Source organism: Penaeus chinensis, chromosome 14 (genome assembly GCF_019202785.1).
Source record: "Penaeus chinensis breed Huanghai No. 1 chromosome 14, ASM1920278v2, whole genome shotgun sequence".
Classification (NCBI taxonomy): domain Eukaryota; kingdom Metazoa; phylum Arthropoda; class Malacostraca; order Decapoda; family Penaeidae; genus Penaeus; species Penaeus chinensis.
In genome coordinates, this window is record NC_061832.1 from 21508301 (window position 1) to 21521328 (window position 13028).

Sequence of the window (13028 nt, forward strand, 5' to 3'; positions counted from 1 at the left end):
GTATCTACTGTTAATACAAAACAGTTTGGTTATACGAAAGAAGGTACATAACGGAATTTCCGAAGGTAGTTGAAGAAAATGCCCATAATATTTACCGGTGGTTTAATAATAAACTTTAAAAGATAAAAGTAATGGCCACATTTATTGATTTTTTTACATTTCATCAGTGCAACTAAAACCATGAAGAAATTTTAAATTTTAAGTACTTTGAAATACATTTTAAACAGCTTGTTTGGTTGCCGGTGAACACACTTCCATAAATCCAGTCGAAAGTTGCCATGTTATACAGCTTCCAAGAGCCAGACTTCGTTCCTGCGATTCCAGAACTTGAATGGTGCGTCGTATGCATTCCTGAAAAAATACCATTGTTAAAAATGAATAAACTTCAGACCAGACCAACGATAATATTCATTTATCAATTGCAGTTCCCCCCAATCTCATGCCCGTTGTTGCCGGGGAGGGGGGGGAGGGGGCCCAACTGGGGGATCTCCCTTACCGTGGGCCTCAGCCCTAAAGGCCTTACCTGACGAGTGGGCCTGATCAAAGGGCCGCCATAGAGGGGCTTAGGAGACAGACTGGAAACCAATGTAGGGGATCACTCCCTTGGATCCCCCCCCCCCCCTCCTTTGCTCCAATGTAGATCATCACCCCTGCCTTGGATTCTCCACTCATCCTCTTGTATTCATGTTTACACTGATGACTCCAGATCCACCTCCGGAGTTTGTTTCGCAGTAACCTTCCCAACTCGCACTTTCAAATACCCCCTCCCTCCTGAATCCAGTAGCCTTATTACAGAACTATACGCACTCCTTTTTGCCCTTTTGCCCTTTATCCCTCTTCCACCAGTTTTACTGACTCGCAACTCGTTATCATCTCGTAAAGTCTATGCACTCAAGCAATCCCCTTGTCTGTAAGATTCAGAACTGGTTAGACATGACATAAATCTATCAGATTTTGCTGGGTGCTTTTTTCACATTCCATACACTAATTTATTACCCTAACTTTAAGACCTTCCTTTTCATCCGATGGCAATCTTTGTGGTCAAGTCTTCGCACTAATAAATTACTGTAAAGCTATCAATCTCCTGGGCAGCTCCATTTCATCGGAACAGACGTTTGGAAACAGCTATTGTCCGCTTAGGAGGCGGAGACTGAGGCCCAATGATGGGGAACTCCTCAACCTTGGGACTCAGCCATCGACTCAACTAATTTTACATGGTCTTTTTTCCACTCATACTTTTCGTTTCAGTCCCTTCACCAATCGCTTCTACTATCCACCTCCTAAGGTGTGAGAGCCGTGCTGAAAGGATGAAAGGCGGACTTTTTGCCAGTCCTGAACGGCCTGAGGGAGCCATGGGCACGGTATTGCCCTGCCTTACCTGACCCCTTACCCCTCAAGGGGACCCTGAGGGGTGGACTGTTTTTTTTTCTTCCCAACATATCCCAGGCTTACCATGTCCAATAATGAAGATGTAATTCCACTTTTAGGGGCAATGAGGCTTGCCCCTTCATCAAATAGCCCCAATCCCGATTCCCTGACCCCAGGCTCTTCTTTGACCACGGCTCCGAACACTACAACAACTATCCCATCCTCAATGCTTACTAGTACAGTATCCACCCTAATCAACATCCAACCCCCAGGAGACATTTCTACTCTCCCAACATGTTCAACCTTCATCATCAACTACCCCATCTCCCCTTATTACTACCTTACAGCCTTATTGCCCACCTCCCCATAACACTAACCCCCCTTAACTCCACTCCCTCCTCCACACGCCCCCGCCCTTCTACTACCCCCACCTTTCTACTACCCCCACCTTTCTACTACCCCCACCTTTCTACTACCCCCACCTTTCTACTACCCCCACCTCTACAAGAATCTTAAATACTCTATTTAGCCCAGCCAAATGGGACCGATTTTTCGTGATCCCTCTCACAGCTCCCTACTCTAACAACACCCTTCTCTTCCAGCAATGTCTTCAAAAACAAATAGGCAAAGTCTCTTTTCGTAGCCGACTCGACCCGACCACTCCCGTCTCGTCACAATAACATCTGAAAACTAAGCTATAGCATTAGCAAATCTAACTGATCTCTCTGGGAACCCTATCCCAACAGAACCTCATCCAACCCTCAATACTTGCACCGGAACTGTTTTTATCTCCCCAACAAATTGCCCAATCTTTGACAAAGATTGGTCACATCGTGGAGAAGACTTACTCGCCTGTCTCACGGACTATGATGCTACATCAGTACAATGCTACTTCATTCCTCCCAGAGGTAATCGTAAGAAACCCACTAACATAGCCAAAATTACTTTCCGTAGACGTGACCTTCCCTTTAATATTTACATAGGTGGGGAATCCCTACCTGTCCGACCATACCAACCTCCTCCTCGTCAGTGCCAAAACTGTTGGCGCTTAGGACACCCAGCCAAACACTGCCGTTCCACAGCCAGATGCCCGCTATGTGCCCAACCTGGCCATACTCGATCAAACTGCTCTGCACAATCACGCACATGTGCCAACTATGGCGGCCCCCAGAATGTATTATATAGAGGCTGCCCCACCTACAAATTTGAGTGAGGTAGCAACTCTCAGATTCAGACTTGGACTCACTCTACGTGAAGCCAGACAGGAGGCACGTCGACGAGGTTTTTCTCTTAACCCCTACTCCAGTAATGTCGCTCACTCTGCCACTTCCCCTACCTCCCAATCTCCTACACCCTCTCCTAAACCTAACCCCCCCCCCCTCTTCTACCTCCTACCTTCCCCAGTCAAATTATTTTGCCATCCTAAATCCAGACACTACAATCTCTACTTCCGCCCCAACACCTTCCCCTCTCCCTCCCCGCACTACCCGTAGCAGACAGAATAAATGTTCCATCCCCTCTTCCCCTACCCCACAATCACCTCCACCTTCCTTTGCCCCTATTCTTCAGACACCAGACTTCTCTTCCCCCCCCCCCCCCCTCACAAGAAAGCCCTTATCTCACAGAACTCCCCAACCAACTCCATTACAGAAACTCCTGAAGATATTCAAAACTACATAATCGAGTCCCAAACTGACACTCATCCACCTTCAAATCCTACAACTCCCGCTCCCTCCACACTCAAAGTGACTGCCGATATCCATCCTCCTCCTACTCATATTCCCCTACACCCAATCCTCTTACCCCCCCCCCCCCCCCCGACTTCAGCCCCACCTACATTAACCCTTCCACCATCCCCTCTATCTCTTCCACTCCCTCTTGGATACACACGTGAATCCCTTATGTCACAAGTATCCTCTTCCCCAGACCCTCTACCTCCTAATACCCCTCCTGATACAACACCACCTCCCCAACCTCCCCCCTCTCATTCCTTATCCCACCCTCTAGCACCTTCCCCTTCAAATTCAACACGTACTACAATCGTTATCACTAAATCAACGAAAGTATAACCATCCTTCATTGGAACATTCGCGGTTTCCGCTCTCACAGACCTGATATCCGTCATATCCTCTTCTCTTATAATCCATTCATTATATGCCTTCAAGAGACTTTTCTGACACATTCTTCAATATCAATCCCCAATTACTATTTTGTCTCTTCCCCACATTCCCTTTATGTCTCGTCCATACTTATCAACCAGAAAACACCTTATGGCATACCTCCCTTTCAAACCACTGTCCCTTGCACAGTTATTCGTTTCTTTCTTCGCCGCTGGATCACAGTGATTTCAGTCTACTTCTCCCCTTCCCACCCCATTGACTTTGTTGCTTTTGAAAACCTAATTTCCTAACTTCAATCACCTTTCCTCATAGTAGGTGATTTTAACTGCCGCCACACTCTTTGGGGGGTGATTCTATCACCAACTCCCGTGGCCGAGCTCTAGAGCGCTTCCTCTCCACAGTTGACCTTATTATTCTAAATTCAGACACGCACGCAGTCTTTTTCATGCATTGACCTCTCTCTATGTTCCCCTTCTCTTCATTTAGATTTCCACTGGTCAGTTCTAGACCACTTTCCAGTTCTCCTTTCTCCTACTTCATATGTACCACTTCCTAACTCCCCACGCTGGTGCTTTGATAAAGCCGACTGGCGTACTTTCACTTCACTCTCTGCTATTCATACCCCTCCATCCTCCCTCTCATCCGTATCAGAAATGATACAATGTTTCACAACTATAGTCCTAAGAGCTGCCCATACAGCTATCCCTTGAACCTCAAGACCCTATACCTCCAAATGTGTTCCATGGTGGAACACATTTGGAGGTATAAACGTGGAGCCTGGAACAGTTACCGCTACAAACGAGGTACCCCAAATCAACTATCAGCTCTTATCTCCTTTAAACGAGCATCTGCCTGTCTTCGTTGTACAATCCGGAATAGTAAAACAAATAGCTGGCGAAATTATGTTTCCTCAATCACATCCTCTACATCTATCTCAAATTTTTGGCGCCAGATCCATAAACTATCAGGCAAACATCCCCCCCATCCAGCCCCCGTCCTCCATATTCATCTCTGATCCTCCCCAAGTCGCTAATGAACTGGGTGATTATTTCAGCCAGGTCAGTAGTGGTTTTCACCTTTCTCCACACTTCTCTTCTATTAAAACCATCAGGGAACGTACCCCCATTATCTTCACCCTATCCTCTGCTGAGTCCTATAATGCTCCCTTTTCTTCCTCTGAACTCAGTGCTGCCCTAAAATCGTGCCGCAACACTCATGAAGGCCCTGGCGGTATTCACTACCGTATGCTCCGACAACTCATCAGAAAATTTTCCTTCTCATTGGCGAGAAGCTCTTATCCTCCCCCTCCTGAAACCCAATAAATCGGGTACCCTCCCTCAAGACTTCCGCCCCATCGCACTAACTAGCTGCTTATGCAAACTACTATAGCGAATGGTTAACTTCCGCTTAATGTCTTGAATCCCACAATCTTATCTCTCCTTCCCAGTTTGGTTTTCGCCGTGCCCGAAGCACAACTGACTGACCTACTTGCTAATTTTGAGACATATATTACATCCACATTTGCACGCCATGAATCCGTACTAGCTATATTTTTTGACCTAGAAAAAGCATATGATACGACATGGAGGTACCATATCCTCCAACAATTGTCCTTTCTAGGCATACAGGGAAACATGGGTGTCTTCATAAAGTCTTTCCTCTCCCAACGCACTTTCCAGGTCAAAATTGCCTCTGCCACATCATCTTTCTTTCCCCAAATGTTCATGTTCATGTCACCTTGATCCTCTCCACTCTTTATTATAGATGCCATATCTACTCCTCTGCCTCAACTTATCTCCTTACCCATCTTGATATAATCCATCCCTGTGGTCTTCGCTTAGCCCTAGGTGCCTTCCGCTCCTCTCCAGTTGAGAGCCTGTACACTGAATCAGGCATACCATCTCTCTCTCCGATGTTATGCTCGATTCCACCAACTTCCCCTCACTAAACTAATTATCCCACGATCCCTACTTCCTACCTTTGCTTCTTCTCCACGTTTACCTACTCCTTTCTCCACTCGCATGGATACCCTCCTCTCCCATTCCCCTTTTCCCCATATCTGACCCCTCCCGTTCTCTGTCCATTCAGTCCCTCCATGGCTTATACCTTACCCCCATATTTGCTCGTATTTTCAAATACCCCCTCCCTCCTGAATCATCCTTACTACAGAACTGTATGCACTCCTTTTTGCCTTAAAACACATATACTCACTTCCCTCTCCCTCTTTTACAATTTTTACTGACTCCCGTAAATCATTAACTCTCATAAAGTCAATACACACGACCAACCCCCTTGTTTGTAAGATCCAGAACTGGTTGTTCTACCTGTCCACACGTCATAAAACAATGTTGGAATCCCCGGCAATGAACAGGCAGATACTCTAGCACGCTACGCTGCTATGTCGACATCAAACCAATCACGTTTCTCACATATCCCAGCCACGGATTATTACCCACACTTTAAGACCTTCTTGTATAATCGATGGCAATATTTTTGGTTAAGTCTCCACACTAATAAATTGCATACTGTAAAACTAGCAATCTCCTCCTGGTCAGCTCCATTCCATCGGAACAGACGTTGGGAGACGGCTCTCGCCCGCTTACGCATTGGCCACACCCGTCTAACACACTCCTATCTGATGTCACAATCCGATCCACCCCTATGTCCCTTATGTAATGTTCCTCTTTCAGTCCCACACATTCTATTGTCATGCCCACGTTTTGAAGCAGCCCGTACCTCTACTTTCTCCCACCTATCCTCCCTACATAGACATCCCAACTTATCAGACATCCTTACAGAATCTCACACTTTCTGCTTTGACAACCTGTTTTCCTTCCTCAAACGCATATATATCCTTCACTTGATCTAACCCCTTTACATGACCTCATCCGACCCTAACCGGATGAGGTAATGGTTCCTTCTTAACCCAGCTTTAACACATAATCACTAACCCAACCACCCTTCACTAACATTAACTATAGTGCTACATGACCTTAGATGTCTAGCACATTTATTTTGCTTTTAAGCAATAACCATTAACCATTGATCTAGTCCCCCATACCTAATCCTACCTTCACTCATCAACTCCTTTACCCATCTTTATCCTTTCCAATATTTTCGATGTTTGCTGTGAACTCTATCGAATCGTTCAGTGAGGTCATTACTCAACCTTCAGAATACACCCCTCCCTCTCTCTCAATGTCCTCCACTCCATCTACTCCCCCCCCCCCCCCCCCTACTGAGTATCACCCCTGTATTGGGCCTCAACCCTCGGTTCAACTAATTTTGCACGGTCTTCCCCTTTCCTCTTCCTTCTGTTCTCCAACCCCTTGTACTATCCACATCCTTAGGTGTGAGAGCCGTGTAGAAAGGACTTTGTGCCAGTCATGAAAGGCCTCAGGGAGCCATGGGCAAAGTATTCCCTAGGTTAAATGTCAAGGTTAATTGTCTATACCCCTCATGGGGACCCTGAGGGATGGACCTTTTATCTTCCCCACGTATTTCACGCCATGGCCAGTAATGAAAATTTGTACCCTTACTAGGGGCACAGAGGCTTGGCCTTTATTCAACTAGCCTTCCTGTATCAAACTCTTTTGGTTTACCAACCCCAGACTCTACTTTGATTACGGTTCAGACCACTGTTCCTATACCCCCCTCCTTGACCCATCCTAAATCATCTACGCAGGTTATAACTCCGCCCTAAAAAAAAAAAAAAAACCTTCACTTCCACTATCCTATACCACATCTCTTATTACAACTCTTTAACCTTATTCCCCTCCTCCCCTCAGCACTACCTCACTCCTCACCACCAGAACTTTTTGAGTACTCTGATTAGCCCAGCTAACTGTGATCGATTTTTTGCTATTTCCCTTACAGCCCTTTACTCTAACAATATCCTACTCTTCCAAGAATACCTCCAAAAACAAGTAGGCAAAGTTTCCTTCCGCCTTGTCAAAGTTACGTCTAAGTCCCAAGCCTGTGCACTATTTACCCTGGTTAACCTCACGGTAAACCTATTCCTGCCTATCCCCACACTTCCCTTAATACTTGTACTGGAACTGTTTCCATCTCCCCAGCTGATTGCCATGTTTACAACAAGGATTGGTCAGACTGTGAAGACGACTTACTTGCCTGCCTCGCTAAATGTGATGCAACATCAGTATAAATCTGCACTGTTCCTCCTAGAGGCCGCCATAAGCGCCACATCAATATTGCCAAGATTACCTTCTGTAGACATGACTTACCCCACAAGGTCTATGGTGGCGGGGAATCTTGCACTGTAAGATCATATCCCCCCCCCCCCCCCGTCAATGTCAGAAATATTGGCCACCCTGCAAAGCACTGTCGCTCTACAGCTCGCTGCCGTCTATGTTCCCAGCCTGGTAATGGTCGATCAAATTGGCCTGCATAATCGCTTACATGTAGGAAATGCGTTGGCTCCCACATTGTGTTTTATAGGAAGTGCTCTTCCTGCAAATTTGAGTTTGAGGTAGCAGTTCTCAGATACAAACTTGGCCTTAGACGAACGGACAGTGCCTGTCGGGCAATGACCGGTGAGTGAATTTTTCACGCTTGATTAGTAGTGTTACCAGATCGAACAGTTCCAAGCGGTCATCGGCTACCATCGAGCTGTGGTGAGGTAGCGATCATAGTGGTTGTCCAATAAACGTCGGGCAGCGGCCTACACTAATATTTGCCAAAATGCAGTATAGCAACATGGGGAGAAGGAATTGTCGCAGGACAATGAGAGCTAAATGTATAGCTTTATGTGCAGTTATTAATGCTAAGTGCAGAAAGAAAGGACATAACCGAGCAGGCAGTGCCTTAACAACGGGCATGACCATTTCGTTAATTTCCCGCTTATGACTCATCTACACTTGTGCCTGCCAACCACCCCCTAAACGATGGTTTGGAACATTATTTGGTACAGTGTTTGGCCGACGGGCACTAACCGTTTGTCTGGATGGGGCCTGAGGCCAAGTTTGTATCTGGGAAATGCTACTTCTCTACGAGAGGCCAGACAGGAGGTACGCCGACGAGATTTATCTATCACTCCCTAATATAGTACTATCCATCGCTCCACTCCTCTCCCCTCAAATTGTCTCAACATCTTCCACAATAACTCTTCTCCTACTCCTCACCTTCCCACCTCTACTTCCCCTATCTCACAGACAAATCCTTTTTCCACTCTAATCCAGATACTCCAATATCCACAACTCCTATGTCTGTCCCTCCTCCTCGCCTTACCTGTCGCACCAGACAATCTAAACGTTCCACCCATCTTTTCCTACATCCTCTACTCCTCAGATGCCTATCTCCTCTGCACCTCCTCATAAACAATCCTTCGTTTCCCAGATCTCCCCACCCAAGTCCCCACCAGAAACCCTTGAGGACATCCGAACCTTCCGAGATGACCCCAAAAGAATGCTCTTCTCTCGCACCCATCCTCCAGTTTCTCTACTCACATTCCGTCTACATTCAAGACTATAGACTTCCACCCTCCTCGTCCTCATATCCTCATACACCTCATCCCCCCACTCCCTCCCAACACACACCATCCTCTCTCCTCCTCCTTCAACAGCCCACTTCCTCCCTCACTATCCCTCCGCTCCCTCCTGAATACTCACGTGAATCCCTTTTGTTACAACAGTGTCCTTCCCCGGATGAACCTCCTGATACTACACCACCTTCCCCTGACCCCCTGCCTCACTCCCTGGATGCACCTCCTCTTACTTCTCAGACACCCATTTCTGCCCGTATCACCCATCAATTGCTTCACAGTGGCTCTTCTACAGTGGAACTTTCGAGGTTTTCGTTCTCAAAAACTTGATCTCCGTCGCTTGATGTCTTCCTACAATCCCTCCATTATTTGTCTCAAAGAAACTTTCTTTAAACATACTCCAGTATCGATTCCACATTATTATTTTGTACCATCCATCATTTTGTACCATCCCCTCACTCTTTCTGTCTCTTCTATACTCGTTCATTAAAAAAACACCATGCACTGTACCTCCCTTTCAAAACACTGCCACTTGCGTAGTTATATAATCTTTCTTCGCCGCTGGTTCACAATAGTTTTAATTTTCTTTTCCCCTTCTCTTCCCATTGACTTTAAAACCTGTGAAACTTTGCTTTTTCAACTCTGGGGTGACTTTACCACTACTTCCCAATGCCGATCCCTGGAACGCTTTCTCTCTAACACTGTTCTTCCCTTCAGCTAAACTTCCACTGATCAGTTTTGGACCACGTTCCTTATAGTGATCACTTTCCTATTTTCCTCTCTCCTACTTCCAAGGAAACGCTCCCCAACCACCAACGCTGGTGCTTTGATAGAGCAGACTGACATATGTCTCTCTTTATTCTTGCTCTTTCTTTTTTATCCTTCTCTTCCACCTCAGCCATGCTTTCATATTTCACACTCACTGTCCTGCCTTTACAACAAACTTCCGGACCATACACATCTAAATGTGCTCCATGGCGGAACATTGAATGCTCCAATGCGCTTCGACTGAAACGTGGGAGCAGGGAAAAGTTATCACTACAAGCGAAAGAATAAGGATAAAGAAGAGGAGGGGTAGAAAATAAAGACTGTATTCTGAAAGCTGAGTAATGACCTGGGTGATGATTCGGGATGGATAGGGTTGACAGTGGTCGCTGAGGGATGGACCGCTTACCTTCCACACACATTTTAGGCTTTCCAAAGCCACCAATAGAGAAATTGTATCTTTATTTGGTTCACTGAGGCTGCCTTTTATCAACTATCCTCCCTGAATTTAACTTCTCTGTTTTTCCTCCATTTGATCTAATCACCCCCTTTCCCCTATTTCTAATCCCTGCCTTACCCCATTTACTCACCCTCTTTACCCTTTTCAAGACCATACTATCCTAAAGCGCTGCACGACTTTGGACGTGTAGCACATTTAATCATTATCTCGCCCTCCCCTCTTTACCCTTCTCACTCCCCCCCAATCCCTTGCCCGTTGTTGTCGTGGGGGGGCTTAGGAGGCGGAGACTGGGACCCAATGCTGGGGAATTCCCCAACCTTGGGACTCAGCCCTCGACTCAACAAATTTTGCATGGTCTTTTTTTTCCCCTCCTACTTTTTCCTTTCTGTCCCTTCACCAACCCCTTCTACTATCCACTTCCTAAGGTGTGAGAGCCGTGCTGAAAGGATGAAAGGCTGACTTTGTGCCAGTCCTGAACGGCCTGAGGGAGCCATGGACACGGTATTCCCCTGCTTTAGTTGTCTAGCCCTTACCCCTCAAGCGACCCTGAGGGGTGGACCGTTTCTCTCCCCAACATACTCAAGGCTTACCATGGCCAACAATGAATAACCATTAACCATTAACCATTAACCATTAACCATACCATTATTAGAGGCAATGAGGCTTGCCTCTTCATCAAATAGCTCCACCAATTTAAACTCGCCCGATTCCCTGACCCCAGGCTCTCCTTTGACCACGGCTCTGAACACTACAACTAATACCCCCTCCTCAATGCGGACTAGTACAGTATCCACCCTAATCAATACCCCAGGAGACATTTCTACTCCCAACATGCTCAACTTCAACAACTATACCCCCACAACCTTCATCAACTACCCCATCCTTACATGTAGGAAATGCAACCTTTTTGTCCACTTCCCCATAACACTACTTCCCTCAACACTACCTCCCTTAACACTACTCCCTCTTCCACATGCCCCCGTCCTTCTACTACCCCCATCTCTACAAAATTCTTAAATAATCTATTTAGCCCAGCCAAATGGGACCGATTTTCGTGATCCCTCCCACAACTTCTCACACTTTCTGCTTTGACAACCTGTTTTCATTCCTCAAATGCATATACATCCTTCACTTGATCTAACCTCTATACATTACCTTACCCAACCTTAACCCATTCACTCGTCAATCCTTTGCCCAACTTTGACAACTAATCACTAACTGAACCACCCTTCACTACCATTTACTATAGTGCTACATGACCTTAGATGTCTAGCACATTTATTTTGCTTTTAACCATTAACCATTAACCATTACCCTTTACCCTTTTCACTACTTTACCTTCCTATAATGCAACATGACCTTTGATATCTAGCACATTTATTTGCTCTTCAACACCCTCCACCCCCCCATTACCTTTCTCGTTGTTGTCGCGGGGGGTGGGGGGGGGGGGGGCTTAGGAGTTCCAATGTAGGGGAACACCTTTGCCTTGGACCCCAGCCCTCGTCCCAACTAATTTCGCTTGGTCTTTTCCTCACTTCCTTTCCTTTTCCTTCTCTTCTTTAGCCCCTTCTGTCCACTTATTTTAATCGCTAACTCATCTTTACCCTTTTTGCCACAATTCTTTATCATAGTGCTATATGACCTTTGATGTCTAGCACATTTGTTTAACCATTAACAATTGCTCTTTAACCATTACCCGTCCACTCACCAGTACATTAGATCGGTGCGCGCTTCCTTCCCGGCTCTTGCGAGGATGGCCTTGAGGGCAGCCGTCTCCCGGAGCCAAACCGAGTCGGAGGTTGCGTACCCTCCGAACTTCCTACAGGATATTAATTTGGTTTAATACGTTCCATATATATGTATATACATATACATACATTATATATATATACATATACATATATATACATATATATACATATATATACATATTATATATACATATATATATATATATATATACACACACACACACATATACATATATATACACATATATATACATTATTTATATATATATATATATATATATATATATACATACACACACACACACACATATATTATAAATATATATATATATATATATATATACATGTGTGTGTGTGTGTGTGTGTGTGTGTGTGTGTGTGTGTGTGTGTGTGTGTGTGTGTATATTTCTTCTCATACTTATTAGACCCCAATACCGAACCATTTTTTTTCCCCAGTACAGGTCCACTTTTTTCATTTTCCTTAAATCTTAATCACATAATCAATGGAATGTGCCTACAGAATACTAAAGAAAGCATGAGTTCAATACATATATTTCACACCTGATGAAATGGATCCAAAAGAATAAACACATCACGACATCTTACCTCGTGAGGACTTTCATCTCCGGCCGAACCTTGATTTTGATGCTGGTGTCAGTGGGCTCCGGAGGCTGCTGCTGATGCTTCCTTTCGACGAGGAAGCAGCCGCTCAGTACCACGTCCGTGTCGTTCTTCAGGTACTCGATGCTTACAGGCGCCGCCATGTCCATCCTAACACCTGTCAGCGAAGAGATGCTTTATCCTCTATCTTTAATTATAGATATGACAATAATTCGTTTATCACAGAGAGAGAGAGGCAGACATAGACACAGGCAGGCACATACACGCAAATGCACACACACACACACACACACATACACACACACACACACACACACACACACACACACACACACACACACACACACACACACACACACACACACACGTACACACACGCACACGCACACGCACACGCACACGCGCACGCACACGCACACGCACACGCACACGCACACGCACAC

At 45.6% G+C, this 13028-nt stretch overlaps 1 protein-coding gene across 1 annotated transcript in view; it reads right to left on the reverse strand.

The window, feature by feature from the left end:
• Nucleotides 1-123: 123 nt before the first annotated feature.
• LOC125032301 (heme-binding protein 1-like) overlaps nt 124-13028 on the reverse strand; it is a 23406-nt gene continuing 10501 nt past the window's right edge. Inside the window, exons 5-7 of the mRNA XM_047623395.1 lie at nt 12571-12742; nt 11922-12032; nt 124-351 (exon numbers count right to left, since the gene is read on the reverse strand). Coding sequence (XP_047479351.1) covers nt 282-351; nt 11922-12032; nt 12571-12742 — 353 coding nt within the window. The 3' untranslated portion in view covers nt 124-281. The remainder of the gene's footprint in view (nt 352-11921; nt 12033-12570; nt 12743-13028) is intronic.